Genomic DNA, 21,645 nt, shown 5'->3' on the forward strand with positions numbered 1-21,645 from the left:
GCTGCTTGCTTTTAAATTTAACTCTGCTGCAAGAGTAGCATTGAGAGCCCTGCTGCAAAATAGGCCCTCGAGATAATCAAGTGGAATTTCCAGAATAATGCCAGACACTTAAAAAAACAGGCAGCAAAAGCAATGAGAGTTCAGAAAGGATATCGCCATTCTTCCTGCCTCTTTGGTCATGGTTTCTATAAATAAAGTACGACAGAAGATGAGAGCATTTGGCCCAGGACCTCTTGATCTCTGGCCCATATATGTGTCCTGAAGGTTATCAAAGCAATGTTAGATCATGCACACCTCAATAGCATTACTTTACCACATTTCTCTGCATGAGTCTTGGAGTCGTACAGCACAGAAACAGTTTAGTTTAGTTTATTAAATTAAAATTAAATGTCTTTATTTATATAGCACATTTTTAGTCAACTTGCATTGACCCCAAAGTGCTTCACATAATTACATCCACACACACAGGCAAAGGTGGGTGAAGTGTCTTGCCCAAGGACACACACAGGCAAAGGTGGGTGAAGTGTCTTGCCCAAGGACACAACGACAGTATGCACTCCAAGCGGGATTCGAACCAGCTACCTTCCGGTTGCCAGCCGAACACTTAGCCCATTGCGTCATCTGTCACGTGGGGCGAGGTACAGTGAAATGCTTTTTGGTTGCGTGCTAACCAGTCAGCGGAAAAACCATACATGATTACAATTGAGCCGTCCATAGAGCACAGATACAGAATAAGGGTAAAAACGTTTGGTGCAAGATAAAGTCCGATTAAAGATAGTCCGAGGGTCTTCATTGAGGTAGATGGGAGGTCAGGACCGTTCTCTAGTTGGTGATAGGATGGTTCAGTTGCATGAGAATAGCTGGGAAGAAGCTGCCCCTGATCTGGAGGTGTGCGTTTCACACTTTTGTACTTCTTCCCTGATGGGAGAGGGGAGGAGAGGGAGTGACCGGGGTGCGACTGGTCCTTGATCATGCTGGTGGCCTTGCCGAGGCAGCGTGAAGTGTAGATGGAGTCAATAGAAGGGAGGTTGCTTTGCGTGATGGTCTGGGCTGCATCCAGAACTTTGCAATTTCTTACGGTCTTGGATGGAGCGGTTCCCAAACCGTGCTGTGATGCATCCCGATACGATGCTTTCTACAGCCCACCAATGACAGTTCCACCAATAGGACAACTAACTATTCCACATACTTTCTTTACCGCCCATTCCACCAGGGTTGCCCTGTTCAGGTACTCAAGTATCTCAAGATCCCTTTGTACATCAGTGCTCCTAAGGACCCTGCCATTTACTATATACTTTCCTTTTGTATTTGACCTCTCAAAATCTTCTGAGGCCCCCTTCGGTCATGGCTGCCATGGGTGTCTCCAGCTGGACAAACTGGAGAAACTCAGCGGGTAAGGCAGCATCTATGGAGCGAAGGAAATAGGTGATGTTTCGGGTCGAGACCCTTCTTCAGACTGACCTTAGCGCCATGGGTGCTCCTACCAGGAGCATAGCTCCAGACGGCATCGCTATCAGGATCTCAGGTCCACACAGGCTTCTCTACCACGACAAGGTGACAATCCACGGAGAAGAATCTCAAAATACATCTTTGCAAAAGTCAATGTCAAACTCCATCCGCCATTTCTCTGCATAAAACTCCAACAAATCTATACTGTGCAGCATCCTTTGACAACCTTCCTTACTGTTCACAACCCCCTCCATCTTTTGTTTTCTGTACAGATGTAGCATGGAAACAGGCCCTTTGGCCCATTGAGTCCACGCCGACCATCGATCACCCATTCACACTAACTGCACTCCCTACACACTGGTGGCAATTTTACAGATGTCAATTAACCTACAAACACGTACGTCTTTGCGATATGGGAGGAAACCGGAGCACAGGGAGGAAGCCCATACTGTCAGAGGGAGAACATGCCAACTCCACAAAGATAACTGCTTGGAGCGCAGGAGGTTGAGGGGTGATCTTATAGAGGTGTACTAAATCATGAGGAATAAACGCAGAGTCTCTTGCCCAGAGTAGGGGAATTAAGAACCAGAGGAGATAGGTTTAAGGTAAGGGGTGAAAGATTTAATAGGAACCTGAGGGGTAACTTTTACACAGGGTGGTGGGTGTATGGAACGAGCTTCCGGAGGAGGTAATTGAAGCAGATGTCTATCGCATTTAGACAGTTGTACAGATAGGATAGGTTTAGAGGGAAATGGGCCAAACGCAGGCAGGTGGGACTAGTGTAGATGGGGCATGTTGGTCATTTGGGCAAGTTGGGCCGAAGGGCCTGTTTCCACGCTGTATGACTATGAAATGCAGCATGGAAACAGGCCCTTTAAGGTCAATTAACCTATAAACACACACCTCTACGGGATGCGGTAGCAAACCGGAGCACCCGGAGGCAACGCACGCGGTCGCAGGGAGAACATGCAAACTGCACATAGACAGTACCGAAGGTCAGGATCGAACATGGGCCTCTGCAGCTGTGAGGCAGCAGCTGTGCCACTGTACCACCCTACATAAGTCACCTGTAATCTTACTCCGTAGACCACCTACACTCCCATCCAAATCATTTATAAATATTTCAAACCACAGAGGTCCCAACACTGACCCTCGTGGCTTACCACCAGTCACAGATCTCCACTGAGAAAACACCCTTTACCATTCCTGCCTGCTTTCTATGACCAACCCAATTTTGAATTCAATTTACCAACGCGCTGTGGACTCCATGCGATTTGATCTATTAGACCAGCCATGTAGACAACATCCATTAGTCTGTCATCTTTGTCTCCTGGTCACTACCTCAATAATCTCAGTTGGCCGGAGGATTGATGCAACGTACGCTGGCACAGCGGGCGAGTTGCTGCCTTAAGGCGCCAGAGATTCGGGTGAAATCCTGAGTACTGTGCGGATTTTGCAAGTTCTCCCAGTCACCACATGGGATTTAGCCGGGTGCTCCGGTTTCCTCCCACATTCCAAAGACCTGAGCACTATGTTTACATACCTGTTGTGCTGCTGCAAGTAAGAATGTCATTGTTCCGCTTGGGGACACATGACAATAAAACGCTCTTGACAGATGACACTGGACCAATACAACTTAAGCCCTTTTAGTGCTGAGGTAGTTTCAATTTGTGGCTTATTTGATGCCAGCATTGATGTTGGGGGCTACAGAAACCTGTCTCCTGTATTGCTAAACCTTCCTCAGTACTGTTTTCATTGCTTCTTAGGCAATTTTACTGACCATTAAATATGTGGCTTGAGTTTCTTTCCCTAATTTTGCTGGGAAAACTTCAAAGGTTTGAGCGATTGCAGGCTTCTGGTGTTTGATGTGTCTCAAATGCGAGAGAGGTAGGAATTGACTAAAGGAGATGGCACATGATGTTGATACTTTCTGATGATGATATTACTTCATGGTCACCTGTACAGTGTACATGTACAGTGAAATTCTTTATTTTTGCATTCAAAGTACACAAAAGAGTCGCCACAAAGGTGCTGACAACGTTACAAAAAGTACTCATCCCCTCATCGCTCTCCCCCCTCCCCAATGCCGGGAACCCCTTTGTTCATGTGGAAGGAAACCAGAGCCACCCGAAGAAAACCCAAGCGGTCACCGGGAGAATGTACAAACTCCATACAGACGACACCCGTAGTCAGGATGGAATGCGGGGCTCTGGCGCTGTAAAGGGCCTGTCCCACGAGCATGCGACTGCATGAGGCATGCGCGACCAAACTGGAAGTGGGGGCCACGCGGAGGTCGAGTGATCCCCGTACAGGGCCTGTCCCACGAGCATGCGACTGCATGAGGCAAGCGCGACCAAACTGGAAGCGGGGGCCGCGCGGAGGTCGAGTGATCCCCGTACAGGGCCTGTCCCACCAGCATATGCCTGCATGCGGCGAGCGCGACCAAACCGGAAACGGGGGCCGCGCGGAGGTCGAGTGATCCAGTACGAGTTGACGTGTAGTTCGAGCGAAGTCCGCGGGAAGTTCGCGCTAGGCATACGCCGTCGAATCAGTGCGTACGGCGTCGAGACGGTGCGTACGCTTGTCGAGGCGGTGCAGGACGTTGCAGCGTGGAATTTTTGAACAGTGTCAGTTTTTCGGAGCCCCGCGCGATGTCGGGATCAGCTCCGCACAAGTCCATACGGCTCTGGCGATCGAAGTGGGATCGGCCCCGCGAGGCCGTACGGCTCAAGCGACCACGTTAGGTTGTGTTTGCCGCATGGAGTTGCATGCTCGTGGGACAGGTCCTTTAGGCAGCAACTCTACCGCTGTGCCACTGTGCCGCCCTAGTGTTAATAGTGCATTGGTTTGATTTGGTTTATTATTCTCCCGGCTACCGATATACAGTTGATACATTGTTTTGCATGCTCTCCAGCCAAATCATACCATGCATCAATGCATCAAGGAAAAAAAACAAAAATATCACAGCTACAGAGAAAGTGCAGATTAAAAAAATTGCAAAGGCTGCAACTACGTAAATAGGAAGATTGGGAATGTAACCAAAGGCGTGGCACAATGGCACAGCGGTAGAGTTGCTGCTTTACAGGACAGAGACCTGGGTTCAATCCTGACTACGGGTGCTGTCTGTACAGAGTTTGTATGTTCTCACTGTGACCGTGTGAATTTTCTCCGGGTGCTCCGATTTCCTACCGCATTCCCTGCAGGTTTGTAGGTTAAATGGCTTCTGTAAAATTGTTTCTGTAAAATTGTAATTTGTCCTTAGTGTGTAGGGTTGTGCTAGTGTACGGGTGATCTATGGTCGGTGCAGTTTATGGTGGGCCGCAGGGCCTGATTCCGCGCTGTATCTCTAAAGTCTAGATTTGAGAGGTCCATTCTGGAGTCTGATAAGAGTGGGGAGGATGCTGTTCGTGAATCTGGTGGTTTCTGCCTGACGACAGACGGGGAGCCGGGGAAAGACTGGACTGAATGGTCCTTGATTATGTTGGCTTCTTTTCTGAGGCAGCATGATGTGTAGACAGAGTCGTTGATGGTGCAGAGGGTAAGGCTGCTCTGTGTGATAGATTAGCCTCCAAACAAGGTTTTCCTTGTGGTCTTGGGCAGAATGGTTGCAAAAACTCACATTTATTTCAAGGCAACTAGAATATAAAAACAGGGGTTTAATGCTGATGCTTTATAAAGCACTGGTCAGAATGCATTTGGAGTATTGTGAGCAGTTTTAAGTCCCATATCTGAAGAAAAGATGTGCTGCCGTTGGAGAAGGTCCAGAGGAGGTTCACGAGAATTATCCCAGGAATGATTGAGCTAACGTATGATGAGCGTTTAACAGCACTAGGCCTGTACTCGCTGGAGCTTAGAAGGATGAGGGGAGACTTCATTGAAACTTACTGGATAGTGAAAGGCCTGAATAGAGTGGATGCGGAAAGGGCGTTTCCACTAATGGGAGACTCTAGGACCAGATGTCATAACCTCAATATTAAAGGATGTTCCTTTAGGAAGAAGATGATGAGGACTTGCTATAATCAGAGGGTGGTGAATCTGTGGAATTCATTGACACAGAAGGCTGTGGAGGACGTCAATGGATATTTTTAAGGTAGAGATAGATGGATTCTTGATTAGTATGGGAGTCAGGGATTATGTGGTGAAGGCAGGTAAATGGGGTTAAGAGAGAAAGATAGATCAGCCATGATTGAATGGCGGAGTAGGCTTGATGGGCCGAATGGCCTAATTCTGCACCTATCACTTATGAACATGAATTGCAGATGCTGGTGAATATGCAACAGAACACTAAGTGCCGGAGTAGCTCAGCAGGTCAAGCAGTATTTCTGGAGAACATGGATAGTTATATACACACTGAAGTTTTTTTTTCTCTCTCGTTTGTTATATTGTTTACAGTGTACTGTGTTTCCATATTCTGTTGTGCTGCAGCAAGTGAGAATTTCATTGTTCTATCTGGGACATATGACAATAAAACACTCTTGACTAGTTGACGTTTCAGGGCTAGACCCGAATTGTCACCTACCCATGTTTTCCAGAGATGCTGCCAGATTATCTTTGTGTCCATGAAGGAGAGTTTGTTATTTGCTCCAGTTTACAGCAGTTGAGCAAAAAACAAAGTGCTGGAGGAACTCGATGGGCCAGGCACCATCTGTGGTGGGAATGGGCGGATGAGTCATCGCCATAGAGAGTCATAGAGTCATTCAGTGTGGAAACAGGTCCTTCAGCCCAACTTGCCCACACCGACCAACCATCCATCTATACTAGTCCCACCTGCCTACGTTTGGACCTTATCCCTCTAAATCTGTCCTATCCATGTACCCGGTCTAAATGTTTCTTAAACGATGCGATAGTAACTGCCTTTACTACCCATGTTTTCCAGAGATAATACCTGATCATCTTTGTGCCCAGGATTGAGAGTTTATTATTTGCTCCAGATTACAGTAGTTGAGCAAAAACTAGACGCCGGAGGAACTCAGCGGGTCAGGCACCATCTGTGGAGGGAAATGGACAGATGACGTTATGGGTCAGCACCCTCCATTCCTCCCTGACCCGCTGAGTTCCTCCAGCACTTTGTTTCTTACTCCAGAATCAGCGTCTGCGGTTCCTTGTGTCACCAGCAGTTTCTGTATCTCGACAGCCTCCTCCCAAATAGATTTGGAGATACCAGGGTTGTTAGTTAAGGGCAGGTGTAAGAGAAGTATGCAAAACTATAGTCCAGGCAAGGCCCAAAAGAATGCATTTTTGTTACTCCCATTTCTTAGGTCAATGGTATTTTATTTGTCAGATGAGTTTAGTTCATTGTCCTGTGAACGAGGTATAGTGAAACCCTTTGTTGCATGCAGAACCAGTCAGCGGAATGACGATACATGATTACAATCGAGCCATCCACAGTGTGCAGGTACATGATGTACCGAGGTTTAGTTTAGAGATACAACACAGGCCCTTCAGCCCATCTGAATGCTGAAAGACGGGAGTCCGCACCGACCAGCGAGTCCCACACATTAACACTAATCTGCACACACTCGGGACAATTTACATTTATACCAAGCCAATTAACCCACAAACCTGTACATCTTTGGAGTGTGGGAGGAAACTGAAAACCTCAGACAAAACCCACGTGGTCCTGGGGAGAACGTACAAACTCCATACAGACAGCCCTCGTAGTTGTGATCAAACCTGGGCCTCTGGCGCGGTAAGTGCTTCAAGGCAGGAACTGTACCGCTGCGCCACCGTGCCGCCCAGTTACAATGAAATTGATTTTTGTAAACAGTTCAGTACAAGTATCACTAAACATAAGCACATAGATACATCCATCTAAGATACGCATCTCAGAGACAGTACAAAGTACAAGTGCATAGCAGTAGTACATTGAGACAGTATCCAGAGTTGCCAAATTTGGTGCTATTTTCAAGTCCCAGTTGTTGTAGGTGCAGATTATAGAAACATAGAAACATAGAAAATAGGTGCAGGAGTAGGCCATTCGGCCCTTCGAGCTTGCACCGCCATTCAATATGATCATGGCTAATCATGATATTAACCTCACCCTTGTCTTGGCAGCGTTGCAGGGTCGACCTGGCCTTGCCTGGCTGTTGGTGTCCTCCACCGAGGCTTTATTGCTGCAAGCCACGTCCAGTCCATGCGCTCCCGGCCTCTTGGAGCGACACCTGGTCCAGCCGAGCCCCAGGCTGCTGCAGTGCCTCCATAGGTGGTCTCCATGGAGGTCCACTGCACTACCTCCATAGGTGGTCTCCGTGGAGGTCGACTGCACTGCCTCCATAGGTGGTCTCCTTACCGACCTCTGCCCTGACTCCAACTCCCTCTTCTCCAATTCACCGCCCGTGAAGGGCCGGGCTCGGCGGCTTCCATCTTCGAGCCGGTTCCGGTTCAGTGGCGGGCTGAGCCAGGCCTCTCTTACCGCTGCAATGGAAAGTCTCAGTCCGTAGCCTTCAACTGCTCGTCCAGGGTTCTTTCTGAATGTGTAAAGTGTTGCTGCTTCCAACTCTCTTCAATGATGGCTCATAAATGAATGGAGATGGATTGTCGCCAGGGTTGGAGAATTGTAGTGAAGACAAGAGAATATCTCAGTTGTTTTTGTTGGAACAAAGGATGCTGAAAGACGGGAGATTGGGATGAACAAAATTTACGGGAGGCCCCTTACAGGGAGAATGGACACATTTCTCTGCCACAGAAGGTAGTTGAGGCCAGTTCATTGGCTATATTTAAGAGGGAGTTAGATGTGGCCCTTGTGGCTAAAGGGATCAGGGGGTATGGAGAGAAGGCAGGTACAGGATACTGAGTTGGATGATCAGCCATGATCATATTGAATGGTGGTGCAGGCTCGAAGGGCCGAATGGCCTACTCCTGCACCTATTTTCTATGTCTATGTTTCTATTTCTTTAGGATCCTTTGGAAAGGAAAATGTGTTGGACTGTTGGAAAGGATTGACACTTTAGGGATACAGTGTGGAAACAGGCCCTTCAGCCCACGACGACCAGCGATCACCCATACACGAGTTCTATCGTACACACTAGGGACAATTTACAGAACCTTTTATCGGGATGCATCACAACATGATTTTGGAAAGAGCTCCATCCACGACAGCCAGAAATTGCACATAAATATGGACGCAGACCAGACCATCACACAAACCAACCTCTCTTCCATTGGCTCCGTTTACACCTTACGCTACCTCGGAAAGGCTTCCAGCATAATCAAGGACCAGACTCACCCCGGTCACTATCCCCTCTCCCATCAGGCAAAAGTTATAGAAGTGTGAAAACGCACTCCTCCAGATTCAGGGACAGCTTCTTCCCAGCTGTTATCAGGCAACTGAACCATCCTATCAACAACTAGAGAGCAGTCCTGAGTTACTATCTACCTCATTGAAGACCCTTGGACCATCTTTGACTGGACTTTACTGGACTTTATCTTGCACTAAAGCTATTCACGTTATTCCCTTTATCATTTATCTGTACGCTATGGATGGCTCGATTATAATCATGTATTATCTTACCGCTGACTGGTTCGCGCACAGCAAAAGCTTTTCACTGTACCTCGGTACTCTGTACGATAAACTAAACTCAAACTGCAAACCCGCATGTCTTTGGAATGTGGGAAGAAACCGGAGCACCCGGAGAAATTCCATGCGGTTCACTATGTAAATTCTTCTCATAACTAAAATCCTCCAATACAGACATCTTTTATCTCGACAGCGTGAAGTCTAAATCCTTCCCATTTTACCTTAATCCTCTGTCCAGAGGTTCTTGATTCCCCTACTCTGGGTAAAAGACTCTGTGCATTTGTCCTATCTATTCCTCTCATGATCGTCTGCACTGTTTTACTCTGCGCATCAACTCTCTCGGAAGAAATTCGGCAACTCATGCCTCCCAAAGTTGCTACTCAGCATTTTGCCCATAAACTTGTTTTCTCCCACCACTGGCAGTAAATCTCTGCACTGGTGTCGAGCAAAGGTCGCTGATTTAGTGCCTTATGTGACGTGATAAACGTTAGCAGGTGCACTGAGCGATTCAATCATCTCCGAGCATGAGTGGAAACTTCCAGAACAGCTTAAGTAGATTTGCACCCGCTGGATAATAAATAACGAGCGCACGTCTGCGTGAGGAGGAGCTCGGAGGTCCCCTGTGTGATGCCCACCAAGGGTCTTTGAGGAGACTGGTTGTTTGTAATGTTCTACCTTGGTGTCACCCTGAGGCAACGTGACCTGGGGAAGGTAGACAGGATTCCCCCTCAATGTTCAGTATTCACTGCTGAATCTGTACCATGTCCTGCTTAGAACCCCTTCCGTGAAGTTGTCGGTGGCTCCAAGGGTTACATGCTTATCTCTGGGTCGGAGGTTATGGTGCTTCTATCCTCACATGTGCAAAGTGCTAACACAATAAAATTAGTTTTCATACAAACAGTCCAATGGAGTATTGCTTTACCCCCGATCCCCAATTAGTAAGTGTACAGAAGTAGTCAACTGCGTGTGTAGACGTGACGTCGAAGGACGAGAAGCTGAAGCAAAGAAGTGGAAGCCAAATAACTGAACGGAAACAAAGCCGAAACCCAAATAACCCTTCTGTCTCCACTGGCCAGTGATGTGATGAATGCGGGGGTCTGGACCGATCGCTGACAAGTCCCGCCCCCCCGGCGACGTCATGTCCGTTATTTGACTTTTCGACACCGGCCATTTGGGGAGTTGGCTTGTCGGCGATGCAGCCTTTCGGTGAGTTGGCGTTTCGGCAGAGCGGCCTTTCGGTGAGTTTGCTTCTAGGCGTCCCACCCTTTCGGTTAGTTGGCATTTCGGCTTCATAAGCTATCGGTTATTTGGCGTTTCGGCTTTGTTTCCATTCGGTTATTTGGCTTCCACTTCCTTGCTTCGGCTTCTCGTCCTTCTACGCCACGTTCGGGTACCAGTCAACTGAGCCTGCATGCAAGAGGCATCATGGTATTGTGCCATTTTCAGAGTCCACGCTCTGGTTCGCTTTATGAGCGGTGTCTGTTCCAGGCAAGTCCCAGGCTGTCGCCGGCCTCCAGCCATCGCCTCCCTTGGACACCACGTCGCTCTCCCCACCCGTCCACCCTTATTCCCAGAGGGAGCCTGCGGCAGCCGACCTCGAGGGTAGGCCCGACCCCGGTTCCCACTCCTCTCCCACCGGCCTCACTCCTCGCCCATCGGGGGACGAGCAGGGGCCGGCATGGCGGCCTACTCCTTCCGTACTGGAGGTACGCCGGGCCCAACGAGCAGGGGACTAGCTTGGTGAATTCCACCCACAGGCCGCGATCCGCTAGGTCTTCCATTAAACTGAGCAAGCGCCACGGACTTCTGGGAGCATCAGCCGGCTCGCATTTGAGGGGAGACTCTCTGGAACGCACAGGTTGAAGGGGAGATTTGAGAGAAGTATTTTAAATCATGAAAGGCATGGATAGGGTGGACAGTCAGAACCTTTTTCCCTGGGTGGAAATGTCGAACATGAGAACATGTCGAACATGTGCAATGATGTGCAGGCCACGTCTTTTATGCAGTTTGTAGTGGGGGCCTGGAATGCACTGGCAAAGGTGGTGGTGGAGGCAGATACAATAGTGGTGTTTTAGAGACACATGCATATGGAGTGTATAGAGGGATATGGATCAGGGTATAGAGGGATATGGGATCATGCTTTCTAACCCCACACCTTTTATCCACCTTGTGGATGTTCCAGCACTCAAGATGTGCCGAACTGATGATCTTTGGATGCGAAAGTTAGCCGAGACTGTCGTGAGCAAAAATAGATTGTTGCACAGGTTGCCTGGTTGTTCGCCTTCACGGTGCTGTTGTGTGAACATAAGGTCAATCCGCAGATGCTGACAATCTGAAGTAAAAACAAGAAAAATGCAGGAAACACTCAGCAAGTCGGGCGGCATCCGTGCAAAGAAAAACAGTTAACGTTTCAGGAACCGAGAAAGAGGAATCAAGTTTGTCTCAGTAGCACGAAAACAAATAGGACTACAGCTGGTAGAGCCGCCACCTCACAGAGCCAGAGAACCAGGTTCGATCCTGATCTCGGGTGCTGTCTGTGTGGAATTTGCACGTTCACCCTGTGACCGCGTGGGTTTCTCACGGGTGTTCCGGTTTCATCCCACATACCAAAGACATACAAGTGAATCCATATAGGTGGATTGCCCCTCATGTGTAGGGAGTGGATAGGAAAGTGAGATCATCTAGAATTGGTGTGAACCGGTGATCGATGGTCGACGTAGACTAGATGGGCCGAAGGGCCTGTTTCCATGCTGTATCACTCAACTAAACTAAACTAAACTAAACCTTTTTTTGTAGACCAGCATCTACAGTTCCATGTTTCAACCCTTTGCAGGAAGGCTTTGAGAAGATTCTCTAATTATTTTCTCAGTCCACATGGTAATCTCCTGGTGCGAATGGGTGATCGCAGGTCAGCGCAAACTCGGTGGGCCGAAGGGCCTGTTTCCGCGCTGTATCTCTAAACTAAACTAAACTCCACCGGACAAATAGCACCTGTGGAATGACAAAACCAATCGATCTTTCAAATCAACGATCCTTCCTCAGAACTGACGGAAATGGTTTCTCTTCCTTGCTGTTATTGTACGGGCCACGTTCTCCCAACACGTCTTTTATCCTCAGTAACAGAGAAGTTGGGACAAGGCGATGGGTGGAACAATGGGAATTTCTCTCAGTAATGTTAAGGGACAGTTGAACTCCTTTGTCAAAGAGAGTCTTGGGGACACAGACACACACACGCGCACACACGCACACACGCACACGCACACACACACACGCACACACACACGCACACACACACACACACACGCACACGCACACGCACACACACACAGACACACACACACACGCACACACGCACGCACGCACGCGCACGCACGCACACACACACACCCCCCTTGGCCCAACTTGTCCACATTGACCAACATGTCTCATCTATATCGTCACACCTGCCTGCGTTTGACCTAATCTCCTCTAAACCTGTCCTATCCATTTACCTGTCTAAATGTTTCTTAAATGTTGCAATAGGCCCTGCCTCAACTACCTCTGGCAGCTCGTTCCATACACCCACCACCCTTTGTGTAAAAATGTTAGCCCTCGGGTTCCTATTACATTTTCCCCCCTCATCTCAAACCTATATCCTCTGGTTCTCAGTTCCCCTACTCTGGGCAAGAGTCTCTGGGCATCCACCCTTCTATTACGCACATGATTTTGTGCACCTCTGTAAGATCATTGAGCAATGTGTCGCTAATGTTCTTAGTGTTGCGAACCCTTATGGGACTTGACCAGCCCAGATAAAGGGGATATCCGATACAAACCCGATACAAAGGGGATACCAGGGATAATCCGATACATTAAAAAAAACTGAAAATACTGGAAAAACTCAGCAGGTAAAGCAGCATCTGTGGAAAGAGAATCAATTTGATACAGACGGAAGAAACAACCAAATTATTTAATGTTCTATTCAGGTGGAACTTTCCACAAATGCATTTACAGGAAAATACTAAATTGCTTTGAGTGGCATTGAGTATAAGCATCAGGAAGTCATGTTGCTGTGAGTTGATTGGACTTTGTTTGGGCCGCATTTGGAGTATTGTGTGAAGTTCTGGTCGCCCCATGACAGGAATAATGTGGAGACTTTGGACAGGAGGTTAACCAGAATTCTAGAAGCAAGGAACTGCAAATGCTGGTTAATACAAAGGGATACAATGGCAGCCCTGGAGAACATGAATAAGTGATGTTTCAGGTCGAGACCCTTCCCGAAGAAGGGTCTCGACCCGAAACGTCACCTATTCCTTTGCCCCATAGATGCTGCCTCACCCGCTGAGTTTCTCCAGCATTTTTGTCTATCCTCAACCTGAAATGTCTTCCGTCTATGTTCTCATGAGTTGCTCCATCAATCTGTGTCCTTTCCAGAATTATGCCTATATTGGCTAACCAGTTGTGTGCTAACCAGTCAGTGGAAAGACAATACATGATTACAATTGAGCTATCCACGTGTACGAATAAAGGATAAAGGGAATAACGTTTAGTGTAAGATAAAGTCCAATTAAAGATAGTCCAAGGGTCTAGTGGAAGAGTTGCTGCCTTACAGCACCAGAGACCCGGGTTCGATCCTGACTACGGGTGCTGTCCGTACGGGGTTTGTACGTTCTCCCTGTGATCGTGTAAGATTTCTCTGAGTGTTCCTGTTTCCTCCCACACTCCAAAGACACCCAGGTTTGTAGGTTAATTGGCTTCTGTTAATTACAAATGAACTTGTCCCTAGTTTTGTAGGATAGCGCTGATATAAGGGATCGCTGGTTGGTGTGGACTTGGTAGGCCGAAGGACCTGTTTCTTCGCTGTATCTAAAGTTTAAATTCTACTTATCCCCCATTACTCGGTAATAACGGACACCATCTACCCCCCCTCCCCATAGTCATAGTCATACAGCGTGGTAACGGGCCCTTCGGCCCAACTTGCCCACACCGGCCAACATGTCCCATCTACACTAGTCTCAGCTGCCTGTGTTTGTCCCATATCCCTCTAAACCTGTCCTATCCATGTCTAAATGTTACAATGTATCTGTCCAAGTAAGGGTTTACTGTACTGTTGAGTTCGGAACTCATCTCATCGTGTCTGTCTCTCCCTGCAGCTGTCGGAAGGCGGGAAGGCGGCACTGGCTGGCATCGAGGTGGGCGACGTGGTTCTGTCCATCGACGAGGCCAGCACTGACGGGATGGCCCACCTGGCGGCGCAGAACAAGATCAAGGCTTGCACCGGGTCCATGAAACTCAGTCTGCAGAGGTGAGCATCAACCTCCTTGCTTGTGGCACCCTGCCACCCACCTCCCTCCCATTACTTGTGCCATGGATCGAACGACAACATTTAGTTTGGAAATTGACCTTGGAGGGTTAGAAGGGCCGTCATAGAGATGTACGGCGTGGAAACAGGCCCTTTGGCCCAACATGCCCATGCCAACCAACTACACCAGTCCCACCTACACTCGTCTCACCTGCCTGCGTTTGGCCCATATCCTTCTAAACCTTCCCTATCTATGTACCTGTCCAAATGTTTATGAACCGTTGTCAAGAGTGCTTCATTGGGATATGTTCCAAAGAGAACAATGATATTGTTACTTGCAGCAGCACAACAGAACATGTAAACATAGTACTCTGTAAACTGAGTCTGAAGAAGGGTCTCGACCCAAAATGTTACCTGTTCCTTTTCTCCAGAAATGCCGCCTGACCCGCTGAATTACTCCAGCACTTTGTGTCTATCTTCTGTGTAAACGAGGATCTGTACAAAGCGCTTAACACAAACACGAAGGTCAGCAAAAGAAGACACAAAGTGTTGGAGTAACTTGAGCGGCATGTGTCAGGCAGCATCTCTGGACAACATGGAAAGGTGATGTTTTGGATCAGGACCCTTCTTCAGACTAATTGAATTGGGTGAGAGGGGGATGAACGGTGGAAGAGAGGAGGGGCAGGACTCTGTCCGGAGTGTGTATGTTCTCCCTGTGACCGTGTGGGTTTTTCTATGGGTGCACAGGTCCTCCCACACTCCCAAGACGTTCAGGTTTGTAGGATAATTGGCTCAACTCAAATGAAAAGACCTTGTTTACTGTTGCAGCAGTTGAGGGAGTGATGTATAGTTTACAGCATGAAAACAGGCCCTTTGGCCCACAGCGTTCGTGCCGAACATCAATCACTCGTTCTACGTTATCCCACTTTCGCATCCTACACACTAGGGGCAATTTACAAAGCCAATTAATCTACAAACCCGCACGTCTTTGGCATGTGGGAGGAAACCGGAGAAAATACTCGCGGTCACGGGGAGAACAAAGGACGACCGATGGCACAATGGGCTAAGTGTTCGGCTGGCAACCGGAAGGTAGCCGGTTCGAATCCCGCTTGGAGTGCATACTGTCGTTGTGTCCTTGGGCAAGACACTTCACCCACCTTTGCCTGTGTGTGAATGTGTGTGAATGTGTGTGAGTGATTGGTGGTGGTCGGAGGGGCCGTAGGCGCAGATTGGCAGCCACGCTTCCGTCAGTCTGCCCCAGGGCAGCTGTGGCTACAGAAGTAGCTTACCACCACCGAATGTGACTGAGGAGTGAATGAATAATGCGATGTAAAGCGCCTTGAGTATTAGAAAGGCGCTATATAAATCCCATCCATTATTATTATTATTATAACATACAAATTCCGTATAGATGGTACCGAGGTCAGGATCGAACTTGGGTCTCTGGCGCAATGAGGCAGCAGCTCTACTGCTGCGCCACTGTGCGTAGAAGCAAGTCTGATTCCAAGTGTTGAGAGGTCCATTGTAAGTTGTGTGTTTTAAGTATTAAGATGGAATGCAAACCTCTGACATCTTGAACTCTGTAAGGCGAGCAGATCGCCAGTTTTATGTTGATGTGAAACATTCTGTTCTGAAGGAAACTTTATCCTCAGCAACTGAAGATGTTCCCAGTTTAGCTGAGGTTGCATGTCCTTTGAAATCCTCAATGGAACTTGATTCTCTATCTTGACCAGTGCTTCTTAATTGTACTGGGGCTGTGTCTGCAGTATAAATTCTTTAGGCTGTGTATGCAGCATAAATAGGGCGGCACAGTGGCGCAGCGGTAGAGTTGCTGCTTTACAGCGCCAGAGACCCGGGGGTTCGATACTGACTACGGGTGCTGTCAGTATGGAGATTATACCTTGTCCCTGTGACCGTGTGGGTTTCCTCTGGGTGTTCTGGTCTCCGCCAACATTCCAAAGACGTGCAGGTTTATAGGTTAATTGGCTTCTGTAAATTGTCCCTAGTGTGCAGGATAGAACTAGTGTCCGAGCGATTGCTGGTTGGACGAGTGGACCAAAAGGCCTGTTTTCACACTGTACCTCCAACCTATCATTGTAAGATTAATGTATAAAGTCCAATTCTTTTACAAAGGATTGCATCTGTAAAATAGATGTGAGATTGGTGTGTTATGAAATTGAAAACGGCATGAACAATCAGGAGAGCAATATGCCAAAGAGGCAAAGTTTAAAGAAGATGATGCGGGGCAAATTTTTTACACAGAGAGTGGTGGGTGCTTGGAAGGCGCTGCCAGGGGAGGTGGTGGAAGAAGATACGGTAGTGGCGTTTCAGAGGCTTTTAGATAGGCACATGGATATGCAGCGAATGGAGGGATATGGATCAGGCAGAGGAGATTCTTTTAACGCTACGTTCTGAACAGACAACATGGGCTGAATAGCATGTCCCCGTGCTGCATTGATGGAGTTCAATCAAGTTATTTCCATCATGAAATTGGCTGGGTTATTAGCACGGAAATTTAAGAGCAAGTTAAAGATAGTGGAGTCAGGGGATATGGGGAGAAGGCAGGAACGGGGTACTGTTTGGGGATGATCAGCCATGATCACATTGAAAGGCGGTGCTGGCTCGAAGGGCCAAATGGCCTACTCCTGCACCTATTGTAAAAAAAAAAGTTGTGCCCTGTAGTTCATGGGGAAGTTACAGGCACGAAACCTATTCATCACCGCAGCCAAATACAGTGTCAGAGAGGGCAGTCTAAGAGTCAGTTAGGTTGGCACAGTGGTCAAGCTGCTAGAGTTTATGGTCATAAGTGATAGCAACAGAACTAGGCCATTCGGCCCATCAAGCCTACTCCGCTAATTCAATCATGACTGATCTATCTTTCCCTCTTTCTCTCTCAACCCCATTATCCCAATAACCCCTGACACCCGTACTAATCAAGAATCGGTCAACCTCCCCCTGAAAAATAACCATTGACTTGGCCTCCACAGCTATCTGTGGCAATGAATTCCACAGATTCACCACCCTCTGACTAAAGAAATTCCTACTTATCTCCTTTCTAAAATTATATCGGTTTATTCTAAGGCTGTGGCCTCTGGTCCTAGACTCTCCCACTGGTAGAAACATTGTCTCCACATTCACTCTCTCCAGGTATTTCACTATTCGGTAAGTTTCAATGAGGTCACCCCCTCATCCTTCTAAACTCCAGCTAGTACAGGCCCAGTGCTGTCAAACGCTCATCGTATGTTAACCCAGTCATTTCTGAGATCATTCTCGTAAACCTCCTCTGGACTCCCTCCAGCGCCAGCACATTCTTCCACAGATATGGGGCCCAAAAGTGCTCACAATAGAGCCACTGCCTCACATCACCAGTGACCTAGGTTCGAACCTGACCTTTGGTGCCGTGTGGAGTCTCCATGTTCTTGTGACCTTGTGGATTTCCTCCAAATATTCCAAAAATCCGCGGGATTGTGAGGTTAATTAGCCGCCGTAAATTGCCCTCAGTGAGGAGAGATTTTGAGAATGAGGGCCGGACTTTAAAAAAAAAAAAGATTAATGGAAACTTACGGCTCTGCAGATGCTGGAATCTTGAGTAGAACACAAGTATTGGAAGAACTCAGCCAGTCAGGCAGCATCTGTGGAGGACATGGATAGGAGATTATACGGGTCCAGACCCTCAGTGGCGGAGGATAATGGTCAACACATACTCAATGGGTCAAAGGACCTGTTTCTGTGCTGTATCTGTCTGTATCTGTCTGTGACTTCTGGGATAGAAAGGGAGAAAAAGGATGCGTCAGAACCCTTCTGCAGACTGAAAGTAGGGATGGGGTGAACTAGAGGTGAGAAAAGGCCAGAAAGAATCAGGGTCGGCAATAGATGTCCAAGGAAGGGTGGAGCACATAATGGCTCATTGTTGACCGAGGATGAGGTGATAACGAAGGGATACAGGGATGTGAGCAATGGCACGACTAGGGTGGGGAAGGGGTTAGGGGGAGAGAATAGAATAGAATAGAATTACCTGTATTGTCATTCCCTAGAGGGAATAGAAACATAGAAAATAGGCGCAGCAGTAGGCCATTCGGCCCTTCGAGCCTGCACCGCCATTAAATATGATCACGGCTGATCATCCAACTCAGTATCCTGTACCTGCCTTCTCTCCATACCCCCTGATCCCTTTAGCCACAAGGGCCACATCTAACTCCCTCTTAAATCTAGCCAATGAACTGGCCTCAACTACCTTCTGTGGCAGAGAATTCCACAGATTCACCACTCTCTGTGTGAAAAAAAATGTTTTTCTCATCTCGGTCCTAAAAGACTTCCCCCTTATCCTTAAACTGTGACCCCTTGTTCTGAACTTCCCCAACATCGGGAACAATCTTCCTGCATCTAGCCTGTCCAACCCCTTAAGAATTTAATAAGTTTCTATAAGATCCCCCCTCAATCTTCTCAATTCTAGCGAGTACAAGCTGAGTCGATCCAGTCTTTCTTCATATGAAAGTCCTGACATCCCAGGAATCAGTCTGGTGAACCTTCTCTGTAATCCCTCTATGGCAAGAATGTCTTTCCTCAGATTAGGAGACCAAAACTGTACGCAATACTCCAGGTGTGGTCTCACCAAGGCCCTGGACAACTGCAGTGGAACCTCCCTGCACCTATACTCAAATCCTTTTGCTATGAATGCTAACATACCATTTGCTTTCTTCACTGCCTGCTGCACCTGCATGCCTACTTTCAATGACTGGTGTACCATGACACCCAGGTCTCGTTGCATCTCCCCTTTTCCTAATCGACCACCATTCAGATAATAGTCTACTATCCTGTTCTTGCTACAAAAGTGGATAACCTCACATTTATCCACATTATACTGCATCTGCCATTCATTTGCCCACTCACCCAACCTATCCAAGTCACCTTGCATCCTCCTAGCATCCTCCTCACAGCGATCACTACCCCCCAGCTTCGTGTCATCCGCAAACTTGGAGATATTGCATTCAATTCCCTCATCCAAATCATTAATATATATTGTAAATAGCTGGGGTCCCAGCACTGAGCCTTGCGGTACCTCACTATTCACTGCCTGCCATTCTGAAAAGGACCCGTTTACTCCTACTCTTTGCTTCCTGTCTGCCAGCCAGTTCTCTATCCACATCAATACTGAACCCCCAATACCGTGTGCTTTAAGTTTGTATACTAATCTCTTATGTGGGACCTTGTCGAAAGCCTTCTGAAAGTCCAGATATAATACATCCACTGGTTCTCCCTTATCGACTCTACTAGTTACATCCTCGAAAAATTCTATAAGATTCGTCAGACTTGATTTACCTTTCATAAATCCATCCTGTCTTTGTCCAATGATTTCACCACTTTCCAAATGTGCTGCTATCCCATCTTTAATAACTGACTCTAGCATTTTCCCCACTACCGACGTTAGACTAACTGGTCTGTAATTCCCCGTTTTCTCTCTCCCTCCCTTTTTAAAAAGTGGGGTTACATTAGCTACCCTCCAATCCTCAGGAACTACTCCAGAATCCAAAAAGTTTAAAAAAATTATCACTAATGCAACCACTATTTCTGGGGCTACTTCCTTAAGTACTGTATAGGATGCAGCCTATCTGGCCCTGGGGATTTATCGGCCTTCAATCCATTCAATTTACTTATCACCACTTCCGGACTAACCTGGATTTCACTGAGTTCATCCATCTCATTTGACCCCGGCCCCCTGCTATTTCCGGCAGATTATTTATGTCTTCCTTAGTGAAGACAGAACCGAAGTAGTTATTCAATTGGTCTGCCATGTCCTTGTTTCCCATGATCAATTCACCTGTTTCTGATGGCAAAGGACCTACATTTGTTTTAACTAATCTTTTTCTCTTCACATATCTATAAAAGCTTTTGCAGTCAATTTTTATGTTCCCTGCCAGTTTTCTTTCATAATCTATTTCCCTTTCCTAATTAAGCCCTTTGTCCTCCTCTGCTGGACTCTGAATTTCTCCCAGTCCTCTGGTAGGCTGCTTTTTCTGGCTAATTTGTATGCTTCGTCTTTTGTTTTGCTACTATCCCTGATTTATCTTGTTATCCGCGGATGCACTACCTTCCCTGATTCATTCCTTTGCCAAACTGGGATGAACAATTGTTGTGGTTCATCCATGCGGTCTTTAAATGCCTTCCATTGCATAACAACCATCAACCCTTTAAGAATCAATTGCCAGTCTATCTTGGCCCATTCACGTCTCATACCCTCAAAGTTACCTTTCCTTAAGTTCAGAACCCTTGTTTCTGAATTAACTATGTCACTCCATCCTAATGAAGAACTCAACCATATTATGGTCACTCTTGCCCAAGGGGCCACGCACAACAAGACTGCTAACTAACCCTTCCTCATTACTCAATACCCAGTCTAGAATAGCCTGCTCTCTCGCTGGTTCCTCTACATGTTGGTTTAGATAACTATCCCGCATACATTCCAAGAAATCCTCTTCCTCAGCACCCCTGCCAATTTGATTAATCCACATCTATATGTAGATTGAAGTCACCCATTATAACTGTTTTACCTTTGTTGCACGCTTTTCTAATTTCCTGTTTGATGCCATCGCCAACTCCACTACTACTGTTAGGTGGCCTGTACACAACTTCCACTAGCGTTTCTGCCTCTTAGTGTTTCGCAGCTCTACCCATATCGATTCCACATCCTCCAAGCTAATGTCCTTCCTTTCTATTGCGTTAATCTCCTCGCTAACCAGCAACGCTACCCCACCTCCTTTTCCCTTCTGTCTATCCCTCCTGAATATTGAATATTCCTGGAGGTTCAGCTCCCAGCCTTGGTCACCCTGGAGCCATGTCTCCGTGATCCCAAGTATATCATATTCATTAATAACTATCTGCACATTCAACTCATCTACCTTATTACGAATGCTCACCAGAATGAGTTCTTGGTTTCTACACGCAGTGCGTGCTTACAGCCATTGCTCTTGAGTCAGATGCCGTCACCAGAATAGTCCCCAAAATTCCCAATAGGTGTGGTTAAACGATTGCAATTATTGATGATTGAATTTGTTGACAAGTACATGTCCGCCTGCTGTGTGTACCGATAGAACTGTGTTGACATGATCCGTCTACTGGAGGCATCTGGAAGCTTCGCAGCGATATTGCTAATGCTGTTAAACCCTTTAAAAAGGTACAGAGGTTTGGAAACACACACCTCCAGATTCAAAGACGGTTTTTTCCCAGGCAAATGAACCGTTCTCTCACCAACTAGAGAGCAGTCCTAACCTACCATCTACTCATTGGAGACCCTTGTACTATCTTTAATCGGACTTTATTGGACTTTATCCTGTACTAGACGTTATTCCCTTGATCATATATCTATACACTGTGAGTGGCTTGATTGTGATCAAGTTTTGTGATT

The 21,645-nt window shown here is 47.2% G+C and overlaps 1 protein-coding gene across 7 annotated transcripts in view; it reads left to right on the plus strand.

The window, feature by feature from the left end:
* pdlim5 (PDZ and LIM domain 5) overlaps positions 1-21,645 on the plus strand; it is a 206,933-nt gene that overhangs the window by 59,166 nt on the left and 126,122 nt on the right. For all 7 annotated transcript variants that reach the window (XM_033022484.1, XM_033022505.1, XM_033022514.1 and 4 more), the window contains exon 3: positions 14,095-14,246. In XM_033022484.1, coding sequence (XP_032878375.1) covers positions 14,095-14,246 — 152 coding nt within the window. The remainder of the gene's footprint in view (positions 1-14,094; positions 14,247-21,645) is intronic.

Source organism: Amblyraja radiata, chromosome 1, assembly GCF_010909765.2.
Source record: "Amblyraja radiata isolate CabotCenter1 chromosome 1, sAmbRad1.1.pri, whole genome shotgun sequence".
Classification (NCBI taxonomy): domain Eukaryota; kingdom Metazoa; phylum Chordata; class Chondrichthyes; order Rajiformes; family Rajidae; genus Amblyraja; species Amblyraja radiata.